The sequence below is a fragment of the Labrus bergylta genome, chromosome 1 (genome assembly GCF_963930695.1).
Source record: "Labrus bergylta chromosome 1, fLabBer1.1, whole genome shotgun sequence".
Lineage (NCBI taxonomy): Eukaryota > Metazoa > Chordata > Actinopteri > Labriformes > Labridae > Labrus > Labrus bergylta.
Window position 1 is genome coordinate 14,090,816 of NC_089195.1, and position 26,768 is coordinate 14,117,583.

The 26,768-nt window shown below is 41.3% G+C and overlaps 1 protein-coding gene across 2 annotated transcripts in view; it reads right to left on the reverse strand.

The window, feature by feature from the left end:
* The window catches only part of prkcaa (protein kinase C, alpha, a), a 159,809-nt gene that overhangs the window by 48,574 nt on the left and 84,467 nt on the right, over positions 1-26,768 (reverse strand). For both annotated transcript variants that reach the window (XM_065954545.1, XM_020640661.3), the window contains exons 5-8: positions 23,881-24,009; positions 7,053-7,209; positions 6,290-6,424; positions 5,816-5,909 (exon numbers count right to left, since the gene is read on the reverse strand). In XM_065954545.1, coding sequence (XP_065810617.1) covers positions 5,816-5,909; positions 6,290-6,424; positions 7,053-7,209; positions 23,881-24,009 — 515 coding nt within the window. The remainder of the gene's footprint in view (positions 1-5,815; positions 5,910-6,289; positions 6,425-7,052; positions 7,210-23,880; positions 24,010-26,768) is intronic.

Genomic DNA, 26,768 nt, shown 5'->3' on the forward strand with positions numbered 1-26,768 from the left:
AAAACCACTCCGGTAAAAATGTCAAGAGAAGTAAAACACAAAAAAACACAAATGAGAGCAGGAATGATCACAGTCTGAGGCCAGTGTGGGAACCAAATCTCTGAGTATGAATAAGAAGCAAGGTGACAATTTGTGTGGGTGGAAAAGAAAAAACCTGTTACCTCCAAAAAGCACAACGATGAAGGCCACCTGATTTACACGCAAACACACACCCACCCACACACTCACAAACACACACTAAGGCAGGAGGACTGTGGCTCATTGTTCCTGCAAAAAGTTGGGCAATGTATCTCAATTCACTGCTGACATCTAGTGGCCGCAAATGTTTCTTCTTTTCACTGCACAGACTGAAATCCAAACAAATGTTTTTGTCTCATTTCTAATCAGAAACATGTTGTTACACTTCCTTTAAGTCACACTCACCTGTCCAGATACTCGTCTCTTTTTAAGATATAAAAAAAGACAAAAATAAGTTGTGCATTGTTTGAAATGAGAAGTAATATCTGCAAAGGCAGCAATAAATATTTACTGAACTGTCCAGAAATAAGAGAAGACGTACATGTCATCTCAAAACACTTAACATGTAAAATTTACCTCCTGCATATTCAGATATTTTTACTCATTGCAAGAAATGTGTGCCTCATGTTTAGGCTTATAATATATTAAAATAAGATGTTTATCTGGACTCGTCAGGTGAGTGAGTCTTATATTTAGTGTAACAACATATTTAAACTAGAAATGAGACTGTCTTCTAATCTGTTTTGGTCGTCTTGTTTCCAGGCAGAAGTAGAACAAGTCTAAACAAGCGTCGAGATCAGATAGAATAGACAAAAAAGAGGCTGTATACACACACAGGATACACCTGCAGTGAGACCGATGTTAACACAAACACAGACACACACACGATGTCGACACAGATTTACAGACGACACACACAGAATACATCGAGACAAAACATGCAGACTAATGTGAAGCTGTGAAACGTGAACAACGCAGAGCCAAGATTTACTAACAAACTCCTGAGAGTAAAGAAGAATTAATCACCCTTTCCCAAGTTCTCTATGGTGAGTTTAAAGAACGACCTTGTTTCCTCAAAAGTTGGGATGTTGTGTAAAATGTAAATAAAACCAGAATGATCATTTTTGAAAAATTCAAACCCCATATCTAAATAACACAGCACAAATGTAAAGTAGAAAGTGAGACATGTCTTTCAATGATGCCAGCAACCCATTTCAAAAAAGTTGGGACAGGGTCACGTTGGGAACGCCATTGCTTCATAATTCTCCAAACATTTTCAATTGGTGACGAGTCAAGACTCCAGGACGGCCAGTTTATCAAATGGACTCTGTCACTTTAGAGCCATGCTGTCGTAAAATGTTGAAGAATGCAGTTTGGTATCATCATGTTGAATTAACCTGTTGGCCTTCTCTGAAACAGAAACTATCTATTTTGCAGCATATGGTTCAGCATTAATGGAGCCTTCACAAACGTGCAGGTTACCCTCGCCATGTGCACTAATGCTTCTCCACACCATCCCGGATGCTGACTTCTGAACTGAGCGCTGATAAGAGGCCGGATGGTCTCTCTCCTCTTTAGTGCGGAGAACAGGGTGTCAAGGATTTCCAAACAGAAAGCCAAATATTGATTCGTCAGACCTCGGGACAGTTTTCAAACTTCACCTCAGTCCTTTTGAAATAAACCTGGACCCAGAGAAGGTGGCTGTGTTTCTGGATCTGGTTCCTGTCAGCTTGGAAGGATTTCAGCTGTTCAGAGTTATGTCTGTTTTTAATGCAGGGCCGTCTGAGGGCCTGAAGATCACGCCCACTTTTTCTCTGAATCCTTAAATGATATGATGTTCTGTAGACGATGACATCCACAGATTCTTTACAGATTCTCTCCTCTCCTCTCTAATCATTGTGATAACATTAAAGCGTTGCACTATTTTTTTAAACTGATGTCGGCATCAAATTAAAAGGTTCCAAAAACAAGGAAATTACTCAGTTTCAACATTTGATATGTTGTCTTTGTGCTGTTTTTCAATCACATATAGAGTTTCAGTGTTTTGCAAATCATCCCATTCTGTTTGTATTTACATTTGACACAACTCTTCAACTTTATAGGACGAAGGATTGTTCTACAGAGTAAGTCAATGAAGCAAACCTTCATTATTGTTCAAATTCAAAACGAGCAGCAAATACATGTACACACCGATTTTTATTATGATTTATTAAAACACTCAACCCTCAGCCAGGACAACCTGTTAGTAAATGAAATGTGTTTGCATCAGCTTGGAAAGACAATGGATCAGACACGAGGAGGGGTGAAGGAAGATGTTATCACAACGAGGAGAGGAGAGGAGAGGAAACGAGAGAAGAGGAGAGGAGAGGACAGGAGACAAGATGAGAGGACAGTAGACAAGATGAGAGAAAAGGAGAGGAAACAAGTGGAGAGGAGAGGAGACAAGAGGAGGGGAGACAAGAGGAGAGGAAACGAGAGGAGAGGAGAGGAGAGGAGCTACCTTTAGACTAAAGTTTATTTGGCAGTCCTGAGAGCAGGGGGGAGGGAGAAGAAGGGGAGAGAGAAACGTTTGCATTAAATATGAAAACGGGACACAGGATGAAGAAGCTTCTGTACAGTATAAGTCTCACCAATCACACAGGAGGGAGCAGGAGGCTAGGGGGGAGAAAAGGGAGAGAACCACAGAGGGGTTTATGAAGAAAAGAGGATATCAAACTCAGGCCATAGAGCTATAGTTAAGAATTGAATTTGTAGTTTTATATGTAATGTACAGAGCTGTAAAGTCGTCCATTTTCACGACGCACAACCAGTTTGCCGCTTGCTAACTTGTTAGCATCGCCACCTGTCATAGCCGAGTGGTGCATACTTCCGTCAATAAATCGATTCTCCCTGGGTCCTATAAGAACAAAGACGAGCAAAGTTGTCCAGTTAAACGACCTAATCAAGCTTTAGCTGTAGCACGACTTTAATATGCATGTAAATGTTCTAATTGACTTGTTATTGACACATGGCACACACCGTCCTGTGTTCATTGACCCATCCTTTGCTCTGACCTAACAACATATGTACGCACCCGTTCTATTAATAGACATAGAAGTTTACACTGGAGTTAGTAGTTTGCCTGGTGTGTTGTATAACTTGTGCGTCTGAATGAGGCACCATGGACTGGGAATAAATGGCAATATTAAACAAGGTGCAAATGAGAATTGGCTGACTTTATATATGGACTGTATGTCTTAGAAAACTAATCAGTGATAGGATATCGACCTATCTCTGCCCTTCCCTTTTTAAAACTGAACATTCAGTTATAACTAATTGGCATTTCTGTATAATAATATGGACAGCATCTCCATACGTTTAAAAAATGTATGAAGTGAAGCCAAAATACCCCCGTGGCAGGCGCTTACATATTGCACTGGTGACAAAATTTGAACATGGGCAGAAGCTGGTAGAACAGCAGAATTGAAGCCACGCCCCTTTGTTAGGGTAAGCAACCTACAGAGTGGGTACAGTCCACAGGAGAACAGATTCATGTCACTTTTTGATATTCACCTTTACAGAAAGTTCAATAACTGTGTTGTTAGTTTTAATTTCGTTTACACTTCCTCCTCTACTCTGATAATTCAGTTGGGAAGCCGCAAGGAGTCGCATTTTTCAACAGAGCTGTCAATCGTGATGTCATTCCAGACTACTCAGAAAAATGAACATCTGGACATAAACATGATACCAACTATCATGACAGACTTCAGGTTGAATTATATGTATTTTAGCTTTATAGTTTGACCTTTTTCCCATCTGTTTACATGGAGGAGGCAGATTATGACCTATACTTCAGCCAGTCAGCAGGGTTAGGGTTTTTTTCTTTTTAAGATTTATTTTGGTAATTTTCTGCCTTTATTGGAGAGATAGGACAGTGGATAGAGCTGGAAATCAGGGAGAGAGAGAGTGGGGAACAACATGTGGGAAAGGAGCCACAGGTGGGATCCACAGCCTCCACACATGGGGCGCATGCTCGAACCACCACATCACCAGCGCCCCTTAATATACAATTCATGATTCAAACTAAGGAGAGCCCAGACTTCCTTGTAAAATAAATGTTGGGAAGATTCCTGGAAAAATAACCGTTAAATAAAACTAACTAATGAGGGGCGGAGATGGGCTAACGGTTAGGTCACATCCCATGTATGGAGGTCATAGTCCTCTAAGTGGGTTCAACTCCGACCTGTGGCTCCTCACATGTCATTCCCAACTCTCTCTCCCTGGTTTCCTTCTTCAGCAAAAAGCCCCCTCCCCCCCAAAGACACCAACAACAACTGATTAGACGATTAAAGGACTCCTTTCTGTGGGTAGCAGGAAATCATGTTTAAAATATTTTTCCTGAGGGAAACCTTGGCTCCTACTGAGATGCTGACAATCAGAGGAGCACAGACAGAGCTGCTCAGCTGTCAGGAGGGAAAAGTAAAGGAAGAAGCAGGTCACCTCCTCTCATCAGTGATCTCTGCTGGAAGCAGTCAAGTTCGATGTGTGAGTGTTTGAATGTTTGAATGTGTGTGTTTGGGTGGCATTTAAGAAGTGACAGTTTATTATTTGAGGACTTAAGAAAGTGAAATAGTTTTGATGAAATACGTTTTCACTCCATGATGAGCATCATTAAACTTCATTACTATTACCATAGTTTAAATTATGTTGGATCCTCATTAGGCAGTATCTAAACCTCTGTTAAATGTTGAGAAAGTACAACAAGACCTGCACAGCGTACCGTGAAGGCAGAGCTTTGGGTTTGTCAAATTAATAAATATAATCATAACGCATCATGACATTTGTCTTGCTCATAGCAGTTTCCAAAATGTAAAGCATAATAGTGATTAATAGAAAAGTTATGGTTACTCCTGAATTTTTTTTAACTTTAACTTTTTGAGCTATGGCTGGGAGAGCTGCTTCATCATCTACCGTGCAGTTTGAGCACGGTTGCGTTCAAATCTCCTGCGGACCGTACTTGAGTACACATGAACCATGCCCGAGACCACCTCTTCAAGTGGACTTGGTTATGGTACCAAGTGCAATACGAGTACGGTACCTTTGTGTTCACACTGATCAAATGAACCGGACTATGGGGACAAGCATAGTTGGATTTGGGCCCTCAAAAAAGGGATATGTATGGAATGCTTTGGGTGAAGTGCATTGATTCATAACAATGTTGAATCACTGGGATGTCAGAACAAAATGCCAACATTTTGCGACTACACAAGACGCAAGCTGTACATGTAGAAGTGAACTGTCAGAGTGCAAAGAGATCAGAACCCCGAGGAGGTCTTTGAAAACTGCAGCGGTCACTCCATCATTTTTAGCAGCTGTGTGTAAGGAGAAGATATGATAATAATATCCGATTCTTAAACACATGTTTGTTTTTGAGCTGAGAATAGCTGGAACAGCTGTGGACACACTTACCCATTTATAGTTAATTAAGAGAGAACCTCTGGATTGATTTTAGGTAGTTCAACAAAGTTAGGTTGATTTTAAAACTCCTGTAATCCTGGCAAGGCTTTAGTCAACTACAATGACTCAGCGTTTCTTAAACACTGCCTGATAGTTTTTATGCTTTCTACTAGAAAAGTTGCATTCATGGTGAATGGTGTAGATCAAAATTACAAACATTAACATGGAGTTAAAACAAAGTCAAACCAATGTAATATTTGTTATATGCTTGGATGTTGTAAACACTCCAGACGAGACATTAAGTCAGTTATTCAATTCAGGTAACGGATGAAAAAGGTGATTATTTCAGCGCCATCCTCACCTCAAATTTCTGCCTTAGTTCCTCGTTGCCGTCGTCCTCCTCTGAGATGGGAACGTTGTAGTACTCGCCCTCTTCCTGGCACAATAACTTATACCTGGAGGGGAGAGAAAGAGGATTTATTGAGATTTTTTCATCTACCTCTCCTTCTACTCCATTATATTATCTTCATTTTTTATTAATCTTAAAAGACTGTTCATGGGCATTTTTAACAATGCACCAACAGTCTTTTTTGTCTTTTAAACCATTACTATGTTAATAGGCTGAGGTGCGCTGAACATAAAAATAAATTACCTGTCAGAAACTGGAGCTATTAATGTTATAAAAAATTTAATAGTACCGAGAAGAAAGAGGAATCTGAACTCCTTGGTGGAGTAAAACATCTGTTATCATTTCAAACTGGAAACTTCAGCCTCGTTCATAGCACACTGGTTGATTTCAAACAAAGCATGAGGGCCAATAAAAAGTGAGCGTTACCAGCCGCAGACTGGAGCCTTCATGAGCTCTGATACTCCAAAGGACAGAGATCCCATAAAGTCATTCCTGGTGGTCCGGTCCCAGTCCCACACCTCCACCGACAGCCTGCGGTCCTTATCTGAGGGCTTCAGCTTGCTGTACAACACAAACAGATGGTATACATCCTTTCTATATGTGAACGACTGAATCATAAAAACACTGAATGAAATTAACTTGAGACTTAAAGAAATAGTTATGTTTCAATGTTCAAATGAATCCATACATAGATAAGACATGGATGGATGGATGGATGGATGGCTAGAGGGATATGAGGGTGGACAATTGAATGGATGGATGAATGGGTCGTATTGATGGATGATGGATATGCAGGTGGGTGGATGGACAGATGGATTAATGGATGGATGCATGGATGAATAGAGGGATAATGGATGGATGGATGGATGGATGGACAATTGGATGGATGGATGGAGGGATAAGTGGGTGGACAATTGGGGGGTGGATGGATGGACAAATAGATAGAGGTATACATATTGTGGGTGGATAATTGGGGGATGGATGGATAGAGGGATATGTGGGTGGACAATTGGGTGGATGTGGATGGATGGATAGAGGGATGGACAGACAGACAGACAGACAGGCAGGCAGGCAGGCTGACTGACTGACTGACTGACTGACTGACTGTAGATAAGTGACACAAGCAACCCGTCCGTACGAGTATGTAGTTGTTTGACTTATTTATGATAACAACAGGTAAAATACTCACAAATTAAAAGTCTCGTTCCATTTGGGGTTGAGGTTGGATCGGATGGTTTTGGTCTTCTGCTTGGTCTCGTTTTTTGGGTCAGGTATGAGCTTGAGCTTCACATACGGATCAGACAGGCCATTGGGGTCCATGGGGATCAGGTTTATTCCTTCAATTACTGAGACAAAGAAAAGGGAAAAACATTTAATTAGATGGCCTCTAAAGATACCTAACCAATCAAAAATCAATACAACTATGGACAATTATAAATGACAAAATATATTGAGATACTCATCTTCTAACCAGCAGAGGGCGCTATCTGCTTTTGGATACATCCCCATTGATCAGTGACACAGGTTGACAACATTATAATCCAAAAGTATTTTTCCCCCTAAACTGTGAACCTAGTTAATTTCACACCTCGACAATATAGAGAGCTAATAGCTACTGTACAGCTAACAGAGTGATTTACAAACAAACCTCTTTGAAACAGTAAAATAAATGATCTTCAGTCATAACTGAACACCTCATTCATATTCTCTATAGTCTTCATAATACAAACCACTTGGTCAGGGGAAAAAAAGCTTTCTTCTAAGCAACAGGTGAAGATCAATAGAATAAATTGCTGGTGTTCAGGATCAAACAGAGAGTCACAGCCTCTGAGGATTGTTATGGTGCTGATTCATGCAGTATATGGAGCAAATACAGGAAGTGTTATGATAGCAGTGATTCAAAATTGCAGGCAGTGTCTCGCTTAAGTAGGCGAAGGCTCTCGTCTTATCCTCCTGTATTTAGCTGCTCAGTAAACAAGGGCTCACCAGGGACATTAGCACTCCATTAGCCCTGAGCATTGGAGCATTGCCAGACCTGAGATACACTACAGCACACACATTCACACATATAAACACATCCTTGCGAACACTCAGACGTACACACAGTCACAAACACACATGCTGTGTTTATCCCGGTAGGTGCCGTGTGACTGCCTGCCTTGCTTGGCTAAACCTCGTCCCCAAGAGACCCCAGGCATCCCTCCATGTGGTCCTGTCAGTCACACGACAATGAACAGTACACACAGATGCTGACTGACCTTTGACCTGGAGAGTAATGCACAAAGCCAGTATGCTTAACCCACTGTCTTAGCTGTATTGTTATACTGACATACAGTATTGATGGGATCAGGAGAGATAAATAAAAAAACGAATGAGGGATTGTCACCACTATGTTAACAAAGCGCCTGATGCAAAGAGCAAAGAGCCAGTCATTTGGGGGTTATTGTGTGATGATTAGGCTCAAAGTAGGCTCAAGTCCTTATATTGATAGCTTTCAGTTATATGACTAGCACAGAGGATTAGAGGGTAAAAAGAGCTTTGGAAAGTGGCGGCCACAACGGAACAGCTTTTTGATTTTCTATCTTTTCAAAATGGCGCATGTTTAAATCACCTGACAGCCACAAAAAACTGAGATATTGAGAAGTTTTAGGCACTTGTGACCCTTGCACAGTACACAAGCATTAAGTCGCTTAAACAGTCAAAACATCACCCTCGCTTGTTGGTATCATAAATACTAGTCATTTAATAAATTATTAATATGTTGGCCCTTGCTGCTGGTCAAATGTTATGCTCAAACTGCAATGCAGCCCCCCAGCTGTTGCCATAAACTGTCTGTAGCTCCAACTAATGAGCCCTTTCCTCTGGCTCTACAACCTGGATGTAAACAAGCACAGTGACGAAAAAGCATCTTGTAGGGGCAGTGCATCTGGCAGGATTTTGATCGCAATAATTGAGGTAAAATGTACATACAGTAAGCTGTGCCAGGTCAAACTGGCAAATTGACAGGAGAAATGCGTAACCACATATAGCATAGGGAGGACTAAAGGTAGGCGGTGCTAGCCCTGCTAACCTTAAAGCCTCACTCGGCAAATGGAATTACATTGTTTTCTGAGTGTTTTTAATTTTGACTAGTGCGATTCTTAAATATCCTTTTAACTGACAAGGAAACAAGTGGCTTGAACTTCCCTACATAAAATTGCTTAGTTTGGGAGTTAGCCACTACCTGGCTAAGATCTACTATCACTAACTTTATGTTTCAAGATTCAAATACAGAGGAGTAAATTCCTTGCTAACGTAATGTTAGCGAGGAAGTGGAATTCTAGCATTAGCTGTTGTCTTAGTGTGAGCTGATATTTGCAATTTATTGGCTAATTTTAGTATAGCTAGAAGTCTCTTTTTTTTACTGTAATATGGTTTCAGGAAGCAAACAAAACAAATTCTTTGCTATCATTATGTTTGCTTTAGAGTGGTCGTATGCTAACAACGGCTGATTTCTAAAGGTAGCTAGGAAGTTTTCAAAAATGCTATCATTCAGCCACTTACTTTTGTATAACTTAAGAACCTGCTTAAAACTCAAACTCTGACAGTGTCGGGTAATGGGGAACTGACTCAGACTCGACTCTGACTCTAGCACTAAAACTCAGGACATGACTCAGATTCAAAGTTTGGTGAGACCACAACACTGAATATGAAATGAAACAAGTATGATGTGATTCTATGGTCTGATTTCTGTTAAATTGGACAAAATGTAATGTATTTACGAAGGGTGAGATAAAAGCTCACAGAAAACATACTTTATATTTGAACCCTTTGTTATTCTTTACAGCAGCGGTGAAATCTTTCACGTCTAAGTGGCGTCATTTGATTCTCTGTGGGGTGTCATCGATTTAATGCAATGCTTCTTTAATGAACTAGGACTGTTTCTTGCTTTCATTCTCAGCATCTGTGTTGGAGGATTTGAGCTTGAGGGATGTTACCAAGGTGTGAAGCTTGATGCGTGTTGGAGTGAGCTGCTAAGGAGTGCACAAACACACTCTCTGAGAGAAAGGAGAGAGACGGAGACTTGTGAAGAGAGAGACAGACAGTTTGCAGAAGACGCTCGAGGTGTGGGAAGGTATCGAGCGATCCTGAGCTGGCAGCACTCTGCTTTCTCAGAAATCCAATGGAGAAGTGTAAAAAACCTGTCTGCAGGCACCGAAGAAGAACACTCCGTGTCAGAGAATGGAGGACTGGAACAGAAAATCGACTGTTTTAAGCGGATTCTTTAGACATTCAGATAAAATACAGAATACCAAATAATGCCTGATCTCCTTGATCCCCGTCTCTACCAGCTTCCTGCACTATGCCAAAGTTAAAATATAGTCTAGTTTAAACATGAATTCAAATTTAGGTTTGACTACTATCATTTAAGTGTTGCACCAGCTGAGATAGTTCCAACGTATCTTAAATCATCTGTTGAATCGGTTGTCATGGTGATGGTTTTGAAAGGTGGAATAACTTGGAGGATGAGGAGGAGCAGAGGGTTTTACCGACTGTTTGGTGTCCTCAGCGTGTTCTTCGTAATAGATTACATCCGTCAGAATTGTATGTCGCCTTTTTAGTACTCCTGCTTTTGTTTTCCACAAGAGAATATAATTTTATCCACACAAGCCTCACGTCTGCAACAATATTTTTGGTTAATTTGGATTTTTTTCGCTCTACTAGTTAAGCTGAACTTGAGGTCTCTGTGGTGAGTAAAAAATAACGCAAAAACAACTACTGAAAACTAACCAGTCTCAGTGTTGGGTTTAGTCTGGAATCAAACTTAAAGGTCCAATCAGTAAGATCTGCTAAATGATAAAGTGACCTTACTATATGATCAGACATTAAGGAAACATGCTATGTTGAAGTGCTGGCTTCTCTGACAACAATGCAGCAGCCAGTATGTCCTCCTTCTAACTTTAGAGTCTGGTCCTGAATGCTCTGGATTTGTTTGGACCAGAGAAGGTAGGCTGTTTTAAGGCACCCCCACATGGCTGTTTTGGATGCCCCTCAGTGTGCCAGATATGAGACCAGTTATCAGGTCAAATCAACAGGTGTTGCAGTGACGGAAGCGGGCAAGAGAACTGGTTCAGATAGAAGTGATTGTACCCGACCTAAAAAGCCTCTGCATGTTTCTAATAAGCTCCATGAGCAGAAATGTGCTCAAACTAGGATCAATATTGGAGATGCTTTTGAAAAATGGAGAGAGGTTAGAACACAGAAAGGTTTACAGACAGATGCAGAGCTGGCTAAACACTGAAGCTTCAGTGTCCACCACATGACAACCTGTGTGAGCATCAACTCTAGAGAGGAGGGGGCGGGGGGAGACAGCTCTCTACAATGTTTTGAATTTAGACTGCAGTACCCATTTTAAACAGTAGGTGTCTGAGTTACATATGGCTCCTTTAAGACAGAGCTCATTAGGGCTGGTGCAACAGACCACTGTTTTGTATATAACAGCAGATTGTCCATACAGTCTGTACAGAGAAGAGGTCAGACCTATGGGATAAAGTAGGCTCTATCACAAAAAGAAACAGCTGGCTGCTGAATACTTTGTTGTATTTTAGAAGCAATTATTTCAGTTGTGACTCTGAGGACTCCTCCAGGATGCACAATGCTGCATTTAAACCTGACAGACTTAAATTCTCTGAGGAAATAATCTACATGGACAAATCCAAAACTTACTTTTCACGGCAGAGTTACAGTATGTGACTTTTTCCCTTCTGCATTGTAAAGGTCATGTTTTGAATATTTCTTCTGCTCACAGTACACATGCAAAGTCACAGCAGCACCAAAATAAAATGGATAAACAATCCCAAACAGACTCACAAAGCAGTTTTGACCATCAACTTGTGCTTGAGCATGGGTGTATGGTATAAAATCAGTGGTCAAGGGGTATGTAACATAATTTCTGAATGTATAGTCATTTTCAGAGGCAAAGTTCTTTCAGAAATAGTTCAGAAATAATCGACTTGTGTGGAAGAATTGAGATTTTATATCCAGATTCAAGAAATTAAATGTTGAATGTTACAAATGAAAGAAATTATATGAACTCAGCTGAAGTGCTGGAAAATGGTCTTGCAAAAAAAATGACTGACATAAGAACTGAGAGGTTAAGAAAATGCATCAGATACGATAAGAAACGGTGTTGTCATTCTAAGCATGCACAGAATTTTGTTGTCAACAATCAGCCCAGCAGCTTTAGACAAGACACAAATACCATTCTATTCAAATACCATTCTAAGATAAAGAGATAAACAGAAGAACAAAAAAACACAGTACATAGAAAATAGAGAAATGATGACTATAGCACATAATTCCCATGAAGGTATTAGTTGTATCATGTGGTAAAAGCTGCACTTAAGGTTAAGTTGTGTGTGTGTGGAGGAGAGCTGCTGCACACTGTAATCCCAGAGATGTCCTTTAGGGGGCTCTCTTGACTGTGTAGTTTAGCTTTGCGGGCACCATAAACTAATCCTTCTTATGTATTTACTTTAAGTTCTATAAATGTGTCTGCAGCCCTTACTCCTTTTTGTGCAGCAGAGAATAAAAGTTGTCTTTGGTTCAAAAGAATCCGGGTTAAAATAAGTCAAAAAGTCGCCAATGCTTCTGTTTATCTGTGTGCAAGTAGCTGCAGACACTCATGCATATGCAGCCACCAACACACACACACACACACACACACACACACACACACACACACACACACACACACACACACACACACACACACACACACACACACACACACACACACACACACTCTCCTGCTGCCTGTGATTGTGTGTGTGTGTGTGTGTGTGTGTGTGTGTGTGTGTGTGTGTGTGTGTGTGTGTGTGTGTGTGTGTGTGCGCTGGGGCTGTGTGGTTGCCTGGATACAAGTCCTCACAAGTATCTTGGCTTGCATTTAAACAAGACAAAAATGGTTCTGTTTCCAAAAAGAAACAACTTTTTGAACTTTGTTTTATCAAAATGTGCTCTGACTAAAACTGGAACCCTGAAAAAAAAAAAACATCCGCCGACCTTCTGAGACTTCAGAAAAACTCTGAGCCAAGCTGAACTCCCACTAAAACATTAAGTAAGGGATGTTTCAGGAGAGTTTCTTATCTCTGAAAATTCAAATAACAGATACAGCCAAGCTTTATTCAGGTTAATGAACTTACAGCAGCGTATCACTTTAACCTTTTGATAGGACATCAAACACTCACACCTGGACAATCTGATTTGACGGTTTTTACTGTTGCAAAAGTTTATCACAGTTCTGAAGCTGTTGACTGAAATCCAGTTGGATAAGTATTGAAATAAAAAGTACCTGTGCCTCTCTTTTCGCCTGCAGGAGTGCAGACTGGGTAGACACATAAAAAAAACCTGCAGGAGCTGTCTTAAAGGCCGTGATTTATTTCCATTTAGAAGAAGAAAAAGAGGCCAGGCAAGAAGGAATGAAAGCACACGCATAAAAGGCAGAGAGTGCATATGTTAAAAACGGCCTGAAGGACTGCGTGCAACATGCTGCGAAGAGGGAGCCGAGACAGGCTGCAAAGACAGACAGCGAATACCAATGACGGGACCTCTGGGAGACGGGCAACAGAGATCACAAAGTCACATAGCTCAGCTTTTCTTTGAGGTCCAAACACCAATAAACAGGGACAGAGACTGTTTGTGTGAGGCTGAATATTATAGAGAGAAACAACAAAAAGGAGAGGATGCCTTTGGGGTAATGAGAAAAGTCAAATCTCTTTTTAAACTTTTTTAACTGAAGGTGCATCGATCGACCTGCTGGTGACTGAAATTGGACGGTTTCCCGCCTGGTTAACATGTCCGCAGCGTCCATCAGCAGAGGAGAAAAAGCACCGACCTCCTGCAGGATAAACAAAGACCATTTCCCTGCACTTCCTCCTCTTGCCTGAAAGTATCTCTCCCCATTGCTCTCCAGTCCTGGGGGATCGCAGAACGTCAAATATGATCTAATTCATATTCACGTAATATAGTCGTGCTGGGACACCTAAATGATAAAACCTCAGTGAGTGAGTGTGTGATTCAGAGGTCTGACCTGATGTGAGACATATCACTCTGCAGGAAATATTAAAGATGAAAGCATGACAGATTTAAGACCACAAAAACCTCTCAAAGAGGAAGCGAGAGACATAAAAGGTGAATAAAGTAGTGACTGATTGTAGTTTTATGTCAGGTAATTCATAATTTCTTCAGGTGTAAGGTTCAGCTGAAGAGAATGAAGAAGGCGACATGGTCATGTAACCTGGAGCAGTTTTAATCATATTAAGACTCAGTTCTGCACACTATATGACCTCTTTGTGTTTTCTCTGACAGCTAAGTGAAAAACTCAGCCACACTCATTCCTTCATCCAGACGAGAGCTCACTAAATGTGTGAAACCATACACATGAACACACAGCGCCTTGTCTTCAGCTTACACCAGATGACCTGACCCCACCTCAAAAACGAGGTCGGCCATGTTTGTTCTTCACCTCCCTGTGCAAACACCGTCTCTGAACTTCATCCAGCCTCCTCTCAGGGAAACACCGGGCTCCTTTGAACGCTTACTACTCAGAGAAATAATCAACGTTACTGATCTATGTGGCTCGGTGCTTTACTACACATTATTTAAAAATCTGTTTTTAATTGGATGAATAATATTAGAATACCCTGTAATTGGTTGGATTTGAAAAAAAAAAATTATACTCTCTTTATCATCAACACAGTATTTTACTACGGAAGCCCTAGGCAGCCATGCATCCAGACACTTTCTCTTGATCGCGAGTGCAACGCTGTTTCCCAAAAAGTTGGGACATTGAGAGAAACATAAATTTAAAAAAAGGATTTGATGATTTTCAAAATATTAAAACACTGTAGTTAAAAATAGCAAAACTTCAACTTTCAACTCTATTGTCCCGGAGGCCAGGTGAGAACAAAATGAAAAAAACTAAAAACATATAGAGCACAGGCACATAGACTCAGACAATAGAAACAACAAACACTGTAAACGACAGAACAAGAGTTCATCAGGTAACAACAGGAAACTGAGAATGAATTAAAAAAAGTCCATAAAACCATCAAAACCAGAAAAAAAACACCTTCATCAGTCATAAGGGTCATCTTTGGTGTTCAGAAGCTTGATGGCCTGAGTAATAAAATCATTTTTTAACCAGTTTGGTTTACCTTTTATCTGTATCCAGGTATTTATAACACTGAACTTGTTCTACAGTCTGTCCCTTGATTTCCTTGAGCGGCTTGTGAGAGCTGCATGCATTTTCTCTGTGTCCAGACTTGGCTCGTTCAAAAAGGATGGAGGTGAAGTGGGAAACTCACCAGAGGTCTGATGATTCAAAATTTGACTTTCTGTTTGTGAAATCCTGGACCCCTCGTTCTGCTGGAGACCGTCCAGCTTGTTATTGCCGCTCAGTTCAAAAGTCAACATATATAGTGATGGTATGGAGGAGCATTAGTGCACATGAATGTTTGTTCAGGCTCTGTTAATGCTGAACGATATGTACAGGTTTAGGAGCAACATGTGCTGCCAAATAGACAACTTCTATTTCAGGTAAGGCCTTGTTTATTTCTTCAAGACGATGCCAAACCACAACAGCATGGCTCCGAAGTAAAAGAGTTCAGATTATAATCGGGCCTTCCTTTTTTTAATCACATTTTTTTTTGGCTTTGATGCCTTTATTTGGATAGGACAGGGTGGAGTAGGAAATCAGGAGAGAGTGGAGGTTGATGTGTGCTCAAGGAGCCACAGGTCAGACCTGACCATCTGCTTGAAGGAGCTGTAGCCTCCATCCATGGGGCGCTACCTAACCGCCCGCTAAAATAAGGAAGAATTGTAGAAACATTTGACTTCCAAAATCACAGAAACTCTTTTCCACAGTTCAAAAAGAGAGAAAAAGTAATGCAACAGAGCGGTAAACACGACCCTGTTCCAAATATTTTCAATGTGTTGCTGGCTTCATTTTCCCAAAGTTTCCCTCAGTTTAAACATCCTAACATGTTGTCTTTGTGTTATTTTCAATCACATACAGGGTTTTAATGTTAATGCAAATCGTCGCATTCTCTTTTTGTTTACATTTTAGACGTACAAAACTTTTTTTTTTAAAGTTTTTTAAGTTACTTCTACTTGTTTTCTTGAGATACTGACCCATATTTGTCTCTGGACAACAAAGGTGCTTTCCCTGTAATAATGGATTGATTAGTTGTGTGTTTATGTCTTTTTTTTCTCAGAAAGAAAAACAGGACAATTTTCTTGAGATCTAGGAAAACAAAACCATATTCTGTTCACTGTGATAGGCAGATCACAACATGCCACACTGCAACTCTAATGAGTTAAGCATCTTCTCATGTTTGTTTGTGCTTTTGCATGTCTGGGGATATCAGAAAAATAAGTCAAGATCTCCAGAAAACATCAGAGAAATAATTCATTACCACAGGAAAACTAATTAAAATGTGCTGGTGTATGTCCTCTTGGGGCTTCCGTACTTTTCTGAGAGATTACAGTTTCACCATGAGGAGACAGTTGGACAGTGGAGGAGCTCCAGAACATTAAACAGGAGACCATGCTGTCGCTGCAGTGGGAAAGTTCTGGTGTTTGGTACCAACACGAGAGCTGTCAGCTGCTCCCTCTTCCCTCTGATTCATGGGGGAAATGTACAGCAGGATTTCCAGAAAATTCTCTCTCTTGGCAAGGACCTGTTGGCTCCTCTGCAGGGTGACTCAGACACTACAAAGACATGGAAATGATGATGAAGAAAAGGCTGCGGAGTGGAAGCTGCCGCATTCAGATCACTGGGCAGTTATCATCAATTAGCAAAGCGTAGGCTGTATCCAAAACCCTCAAAGATTCCTCGACCCAACCCAGACACTGCTTCCAGCAAGTCCTAGTATTTAGAGAGCCAACGGCGAAAGGCAGGAAGTCATTTCTGATTCAATGATTGGCCGACTCAATGAGAAACTTAGTGGAGATGAGGAGGAGACAAATGAACAGTGTCACTCTCTTGATCCAGAATTTGAAGATCTTTAAATCACAGAATTAAATAATTACATAACGTGGGCGGACTTTGACATTTCAATAATTCAGCTGATCAAAGAGGTCGGCTGAAAAAAAGGAGAATGACCTGCAACACTGAGCACGACAAAGAGGAGCTGGAAATGATTAAAAAAAAGTAGGGATGCACGATATATATTGGACCTGATCATTTTATCCGTTTTTATTATTCCCATAATGTCATTTTAACCAATTAAATCAACTGATAATATTGCTCATGCGGGGCTGGCGGGGGGGGGATGTAAACATGCCAGTAGAATGATATGTGAGATCTCTCTGGGTAAATAAAACGCTGCAGTAACATGACTTACAGTTCAAAGTGCGGGTAACAAATGCGTTCCTTAGTCGTTACTTGACCAGGATTACATCATCAGTTGTTGCTTAGGATGGTAAGGCCTCCGTCTTTCCTCTTACAAGGTCCCGGTGCAATCCCGGGATGAACTATGACCATCATTCATGTCTTAAGCCCTACTTTGAGGAGTCTTTAGGTAGTCCATAACACAGGGAATTCTGTTTAGATGCCACATGTTCTTTACATTAATATATCGACATCTGGCACCTTCAGTTTGAAAACTGTACCACATAAATCATGACAACGATATATTACCGTACCAATATTTTGTCCCATCCAAATTTAATCTGGAGAAAAATTAGCGCTAGTGGTTCTGCAAACTCGAGCAATGACGCCAATATGAAATGATTCATGTGCAAACATGAACAACAATGCTCTCTCTTTCACGTCCCCTTTCTTTTTACACTGATTAGCTGGAGCATCATCCGTCTTTTATTCCATCTGGAGTTTGAAACTTGACTCTACTCTCTGCAGATTTTTGTATGTAAGAGTTCAAGTCTGACACTTGACTCTGCCTACAGCGAGCGCCCGAAAATAGCCTCAAAAAGAGTGAAGCTCAGGTGAAACCTTCGGTATGAAAATGTTCTGCAGCTGCACAGGATATGGTACACAGGGCTTATTTCAGCATCCTAAAGTTATAACACATGTGAACAAGAGTAATGCAGAAGGGCTTGGATTTCTTACACGTCCTAGAAGGCTGTTTAAGGAAGATTCTGCAGAACAGAAAATACAGTTTAACACATTTAAAAAAAGAAGAGAAAGTATTCATAAAATGATGCAGTGTTCATTTCTTTAACGACAAATACGATGATTAATGTTCGTCAGCAACCGTCTTTTATGAAGGAGACGAGATGTTGACAAGCCAAAAATCATTCTGTGATAATAAATGCTGATAGATGCTGAAAGTTTTTTCATGAGTTTAGAAAAAGAGCTAACACAACCTGGACTGAAACTAATAATCATGTCCGTCTGAAGACGAAGAACAAATCTAAAACAGCTGACAACTTTTTATGATTATAGATACTAATGGGATGCATTTTTCTCCCTGTATCAGAAGTCTTGGACCGATCTAATCATTAATGTTTCATTGATTTAAAGTCATGTTTTCATCTAGATCTGGTAAGTTATGGATCATTTAAGTAATACATCCAAATAAAGATGGTTGCAGAAGCTGTTAGGAGTGTTTAAGGAGCATTTTGTTCTGCAGAGAGCTGCTACACCTCCAAAAGGTTCACAAGTAAAACCTGGCTTTCCTGATCCACCCACATCTATATCCACTCACCAATCCATGGGACGTGACCTACACACACCTACACAGCACCTACATATAACACATACCGACTCCTACTGCAGCGCAACACATAGCAGCATGTGCACCAAGAGGCAGGAAAAAGAGTCTCACAAAGAGGTTAAAGCAGGGATTAATACGTGAGGACAGAAGAGAGCAGGAGAGAGGAGGGATGTTAAATCCTCCAGAACAAGTAGAGTCGAAGAGGGAGCGAGCCGAGAGCGTAATTATTACCAAAGTCTCTCACTTGCTCCCGAAGGACGCAAAGCATGCACACACATTCGAGCGTGTTTGCAGGGATTCAATGAACAATAGGGTTTGAGAAACAAACAGCAGACAGAGAGGAGCTGTGTGTTAGCAGGGCTGAGAGGCAGGGGACAGGGTTGGTGGGCTACGTCTGTCCTTCAGCAGAGAGGAACACAACTCGTTTTGTCTCCGTCAGCACCTCCCCATCACGTCTCCATATCACCCCGACAGGAAAAAAACAACAAAAAACACCCTCACAACTCGTCTTTCTGGAAACTGCACAAATATCCCTTGTGTTTCAGAATGACTCATTGTTTCATTTCGCCATTTCATGACTACAAAGTCTGTCTATCTGTCTGTAATGGTGGAGTTTAAGTTGGTGGGCGGGTGCACCGATGGGTTTTTAAAGGACAGCTGCTTCCCTTGGCAGACATGTCACTTCCTGCTGAACATTTTGGCTCTAGCCAGTGAAACAGAAAACTGGGCTGAAGGTTCACTTCAAGTTGTGCATCTGAGGATTCTTTCACTCATCATTTTGAAGTCACAACTCCAAAGCCTTTTCTGTACTCAGCACACACACCGTGTTAACATGTACAGTAGGAGAGGAGACAGGGTGTGTGTTTTCTTACAGCAGCCAGCCTACGATTTGGAGGTTAACGTGTACCATCAACAGATACTTAGCCCAATGAGCTACACACTATTTGTTGATGAAATGCATGAACGAGTACACAGTCAGCACATACACATCCTAATAAAAGGATCAGTCTCTGAAAATGACAATAATGTTCCTCCTCCTGGCCTCCCTCTGCAACTCCTCCCTGCTAAACGCTGCACCGTGTAATAAGAGTTCAGTTTGGCCGGCTGTCTGCCAGGCACACACAGCAGCTAATGTAATCTGTGATGCAATCTGGCCTGAGTGGGCTGGTTCAGCAATTCTACACACGCACACACACACACACACACACACACACACACACACACACACACACACACACACACACACACACACACACACACACACACACACACACACACACACACACACACACACACACACACACACACACACACACACACACACACACACACACACACAGTGCATGTGATCTTAAATAAGTGTGAAATATGCATAGGTTCTCACACCTCACTATCATGTGTTGACAGCGCTCTGTTGCAGCCACGTTAGAGCAAAATTGAAGGCAAAATTGGAATATACAGGAATGAATGTAAAGATATAACAGTCAGATATTTTGTTAAAGGCAGTCAGTATTATACAACAACACCTTATAATGTAAAATAATAGACAGCGGGCCTGATTCACAAAAAGATAGTGCTGCTTCTGAACGTATGCAAATGAGTCAAAAAGTCACCGTCTCTTTAACAAAAAATATGCAAAGGGTTAAATGCACCCTTAAATAAGCTGCAGAGCAAACTGTACGTCAATGCTCTTTGGGGCATATTTAACTAAACCACTATGCATTCATTTGGGGAATCATTTTCCTCGTTCTATACAAATCAGCCTCATCGCAAAAAGCATCTAATTAACAAACAGCCATGTGCAGGTAGAGCACAAAAATGGCCGTCCCCTTAGAGTTGGTGGTAACTGCACCACACTTTTGATAAGAGATGTCACAAACAAACATTTCAGTCATCAGGAAGACAATTCCACACAGTGTGACTAGAAGCAGGCGATGACATGTGTTCCCAACAAGAGAAAAGCTCCAAACTGCTGTGAGTTGTTTCACTCTGTAGACCAGTGTTACAAACATGTTACCGACTAACTCAGTAAAAGGACAAAAAAAAAGTGATCTCACATATCGGTGTACTTAGACTAGGGCTACATACTGCATAAAATGGGATAAACATGAGTCTAAATGTTGCTGATGGTTTTAACCGTGCCTGATTGTAGATTGTGCTGTGACACTCTCAGTCAGTCAGCATGAGGTCAGCTTCCTGCAGAGTAAAGATGCATGATGGCTTCTTTCCACAATCAGACACCAAACAGAAGAAGATTGCACAGAGCGGGGCAACTTATAATTAGAATATAATTAGCGCTTTATGCTTTGTGAATTAGACTTTAAGACGGAGCAGATAGAGGGAGAAAATAATGAATGGACTTTTGTGGTTTTCGGACTACTCAAAAGAAGCAGCGGGAGCACATTAGGTTTAGTGTTCTACCCAAGGACACTTTGACATGTGGCTGCAGGAGCTTGGGAGATCGAACCCCTGAGCTTCCACTTGAGAGATAACCGACTCTACCACTGAGCAACAGACACAGCAAGAACTCCTCACCACCGCCAGCTGTTCTAAGTTTGACAGGCCCTCAGTTTTATATGGGGAAGCATGCAAGAGTGAAAAATATGCAAGTTCATGTCACAAGTGTATTTTGACATATTTGATACAAATCTTTTAATTCAGGCGTTCTGTTTTTCTTTGCAGTATGTTTGTGTCTCACTTAGCATTCACTTCTCTTCTTTAACTGTGAATATTCCTCTGCCTCCATATGCTCAACACGATCCCTGCAGCCCCAGCTTCTTTAATACTTAGAGGAAAAAAATAAAACTGAATCAACTGGATAAAGATTGACATGTGTTCGAGCAGATGACCGGCTTGTTAGAGCTTCATGCATTTTCAGAGGTAAGAGCAGATGGAGAGGGGGGAATTCAAGGTCTCCGCCCATCTTGAATAAATATTTGTGCATTATTTGACCGACTCAATCTGTTCTGGAGTGAGCTGGACTGTGTTTAACATGTTTACTGTTTAGATACTTGAACACATGGCCAAAAAAAAGAACACATTGGAAAGCATGTTTTTTAAAGGAGCAATCAGTAAGATGTGTAGTGAGAGAAATGATAAAGTGATCTTACTATATGATCAGACATTAAGGAAACATGATATGTTGAAGTGCTGGCTTCTCTGACAACAATGCAGCAGCCAGTATGTCCTCCTTCTAACTTTAGATTCTGGTCCTGAATGCTCTGGATTTGTTTGGACCAGAGAAGGTAGGCGGTTTTAAGGCACCCCCCCACACGGCCGTTTTGGACGCCCCTCGGTTTGTCAGATATGAGAGCAGTTATCAGGTCAAACCAACAGGTGTTGCAGTGATGGAAGCGGGCAAGAGAACTGGTTCAGATAGAAGTGATTGTACCCGACCTAAAAAGCCTCTGCATGTTTCTAATAAGCTCCACGAGCAGAAACGTGCTCAAACTAGGATCAATATTGGAGATGCTTTTGAAAAATGTAGAGAGGTTAGAACACAGAAAGGTTTACAGAACGATGCAGAGCTGGCTAAACACTGAAGCTTCAGCGTCCAACACATGACAACCTGCATGAGCATCAACTCTGGGGGGGGGGGGGGGGGGGGAGACAGCTCTCTAATGTTTTGAATCTGGACTGCAGTACCCATTTTAAACAGTAGGTGTCTGAGTTACATATTGCTCATTTAACAGCACACTGAATTTATTACATACCCATTTCCCCAAAAAATTTAGATGATAATAATAATGATCCGCAAAATATTAAAAACCTCAAACAAGCGCACCCCATGCTTTGAATACCTGAGTTCCTAAACGTTGACATGACGTGCATCTTTTCAGAGAGTTGCTCTTTTTTTAACAGCATTCCAAAAAAGGCTGCACAAAGAGTGAAACAGGAACGCAAACTTTCTGGACCTCGCCATGCATCACATTACATTAGGAACCCTCTATAAATAGTATCTCATTAGAGGCTTTTCTGCACTCGGCAGGCTCAGGCCAGGTGTTCCATTGAAACAGGAGGCATCAGTAATTAAAGCGGCTGGAAGAGGCTGGGATATGATCAAGCAGAACAGCCTCCTAATGAATAACGGTGATAGAGATGATTGCAAAGCCCTGACCCTTTGCTCACGAGGCACAGCACTCAGATCCTGTCTTTAGTTTAATCCTGATGAGACACCAATTAAAGCGTCCTGCATCGCTACTCGCTTTGCAGAGACGAGCCAGTTACATCAGGAACTCCAGCCAACACGCCGCACGTCGTGACTGTTTCAAAAGAGACACTGCTCCAGGCCCACGCAGCAGACCACACACCGCTGCAGGAATATAGATTTGGATTAGGATTACCTTCAGAGCATGTCGTAACAGCAGATTGTGTTTTATTGGAGAATGTTAAGCGGGAGAGGCTCCATCGATTGATTCGTGCAAAGAGAGGGTAGAACCTTGGCTGCATACTGATAAAAAAAAGACTGATAGTTACAACGCTGGCCGTGTTTAATTCACTGTAGATGAGTAAAGGCAAGGTTAATGTTCAGCAAGGTTCAATCCACGTTGAAGATAAAGTGAGATAAAAGGAGAATGTCTCCGTGTTATTAGACTATCAGGATTCATCGGCAGAAAAAAAGGGCAAAGTGTTGAAACTGATTCTGTTTCACAATCCCAACAAGACAACTGCATCTGATATCACCTTCATCGTATGAACGAATCAGAATGAGACTCCAGGTTACTGCCTGAGAAGTTTACAGATACAAAGAATATGTCTCTGTGTTTTGGTGCAAAGAAATATTAACAAAGAAGAAGAATTAAAAAAAAAAAAAAAAAAAAAAAAGCTTTAAAACAGCATTTCTGTAGCGGAGTTTTAACTGAACAAGGTAAAAGAGGAGGTAGGGAGTCGGCCTCAGCACGTCTGCAGTGCAGATGTGAGGTACCCATCTGCACAGATCGACCCGAAACACAGTGAACCTTTCCAGCACTCGTTCATCAGATGCATCTGTCCCTCTGTGTGTCCCTGACTGTAGACTGCAGCACGCTCCGCCGCACTTCATTATTATTCCTGTAATATTCTTTGGTTACGGTGACACACATAATTAATGGATATAAAATAAGAAGTATTTTCTGCCACAAATACCATTCACACAGGCTGGGAGAAAGAGAGAGACGGGTAAGAGACGCATGCAATACTCCAATGAAAAAGTAACGATTGAAAAACAAAATCAAAGTGTATAGAATGCGTGAAAAGGAGGAGCTGTAGAGTTGTGCACTAATGAACAGTGTGCAGTGTGGAAGTCATCATGAAGCCTACCTGTGACCTGCAGTTTCTCTGCTGTGACCTCACACTTGAGGTAGAGACGCCCCCTCCTCTCGGTGTGATCCGTTCCACACAGGCTGGGCACGTTCATCACACACTGGTTATGGACGTTCATATCGCAGGCTGCAGGGACGCGGAGATGAGAGAAAGAGACATGAGGGGAAATAAAGATGACAAATGATATTGGTGCTTTTGTTTTACACAAATCCAACTTAACTGAAAAGATTCAGGCTTTCTTACATTTGGCTTCTGTTGCATTTGTAACACTTAATGTGAATATAAAAGCCTGTATTTGTGTGTGTGTGTGTGTGTGTGTGTGTGTGTGTGTGTGTCAGTGCCCTCTGTGTGTATGAGACTCTGTCCTTTTTCTTGTTTTATTCACAGATAGCTGTAACCTAACTAAACTAAACTAATCTAGAACCCCTTGAACCTTGTGTTCAAAAATTCACAACAGATTTACTGTGTACATTTGTTTAAAGCTCCTGTGAGGAACTTCTGCTTTGTGTTGAGTTTGGCGCCCCCTATGGAAAAAGCTGAATCTTAATTCCTTGCTGATCCTGTCCTGATCCTGTCCTGTGGGACTTGCCTCTCACTCATCGACAATTTTTGCTGTGGAAAATGCAACCCAAAAAAAAAAACATTTTGAGTTTGATGCTGAAAATATGTTTCAAAAAAGTTTTAGTGTCAACAATGATGTAACGTCGAAACAACACCTAATGCAACATCCCACAGTTTATATGGTTAACTGGAAACATGTCTCTGTAGTTAAAGAGTCAGGCTAATAAACTGTTTGAGCTGGACCTTCACCATGCAAAGCCATTTGCAAAAACTGAAAACCGTTTATATACAAGATCCAGGAAGATGCCCTTTCTGGGTCCAGTCCCATTAAAAAAGTGAAAAACTGTCCTGAGGCCTGACGGCTCAGAATGTGACTTTCTTAAAAAGAAATCCTGGATGCAGTGTCCTCCAGGCTGAAGAGGAGAGGGACCATCCAGCTTTAATGAAACACGGTATAGTAAGAGTAATGTGTGCAGCCTCTCTGGCTTCATATCTGAAGTCAGTAAGCCGGGAGATTTATTTCACATATAGAAGGACATATTTCAATTTCATTCCTCAGATTATAAATGTTTGGCTCGATATGAAAGAATCAGAGCTGTGAGGTAAAAGGTTTATGACCCACATGTAGCCACACATTACATCATCACACCACCAGGTTAGTAGGTGAAACATTATTCAAACTAGCTCTGCTGATGCTTAGATCGTGTGTTTTTTTTCGCTGTTGTGGCTCTCTGGTGTTTAAAAATATCTCAGTGTGATGGTATTGTGGTGTGATTAGAAGTGCAGTCAATCTGCCAAAAGAATTTATCGCTCCTCGTCTCTATTTGTGCGCCGCCCGGAGCCATCACCAGGCATTACTGGTCTGCAGCAGGTGGGGGATGATATATTTAGGAGCTCATTAAGACATTCAGACTAATCCCTTATCATCATAAGATTAAAGGGAGGGAGAGTGAGCGAGGGATATTAATAACGACAGCGAGCCTATTCAGGGTGCGAACATACGCAGTCGCAGAGCTAAAATAGACGAGGTGGGATTTAAATGAGACGAAGTGAAGGAGGAGGGGGGCATGCACGGGTCTATAATATCCAGGGAAGAGGAACAAAAGGCTTTTTCATCAGGAGAGGGATGCTTTAGAGTGGCTTTGGAACAGAACGTAATGTGTGGAGGCACTCATAGCAAACCATTATTTTCATATGCCTCATTGACCTCTGTGACAGATCGGTGCAGGATTAAACGTCCTTTATTGTTCAGGCATCGACTTTAGGCCAGAGCTGACTCCATACACAGAACATGAACAACGGTAACGTATAACCAACAGCTGATGAAGCTGCACTGAGTGTTTAAGCAGAGTTGACCCGTTTTTAAAAAAAAAAACATCTCTATTTTTATTCCAGTGGAATCACAGTGCGGGGATCTTCTCTGCAATTCTTCTAAACTTTCTCCAGTACCAAAAAACCATAGTGTAACTTTTTTGATGCCTTGAGAAGGCACAGTCTCACACCTTCTCACATTTTCTCTCTGAGATTCAAAGAAAATGTGGTAATCAGCATAAAGACTTATTTCTTATTATTATTTTAATGTCTGAAATCGCTGACGCAGGCTAGGTGTCAGACAAAGCGATACACAGACTGTCTTAAGGGGAATCTCCACCGCATAGATTTTTAAACGCTAAAAGAAAGCAAGAACACGTTTATTGTTAAAAACACTTTGTAATGGATGAAACCAGCAAACATATAAGAGGTGCTGCTTTGTCCACAGGGGGCGCCAAAATCAACACAACACAAAGTTCCTTGCTGGAGCTTAAACGTACTGCATGTGTCCGAATATAAGATGTTTCTGTTCACTGACAGATGTTGGCATCTGGATAAATACAGGTGTTTGGTCAGCGTTATCCATCTGATCAGGGGGTATGAGGGTTTTCTTTAAGTTAATCACACAGCGCTGAAAAGACAAAAGCTTCTCTGAAGTCTGCGCGCAGCTGCTGCGTACCTTCGTTCTGTTTTCAAGAACATACTCACACTCTCTCCTGTCAGTCTCTTGAAAGCCACTTTAAGGTCCACAGTTAGATTAAATCTGTTAACATTTTTAAGACGGTCTTTTTGGCAATGACATTTCTTGTCACAACACTCTGTAACACTGTATTTAATGGCTGCTTGACATAGATAACCATCATCTTAAAATTAGCGTCATAAGTCTGCCTCAGCTGTCGGTTAACCTGACTGACTTTTGAGACTCTTGGTTCTGAGCGATCTTCTTGTCCCGCCCTGGTTCTGCAGCTGAGTGAAAGCCTGCCTCAGTAATGGGCGGTGCTCTGGATTGACAG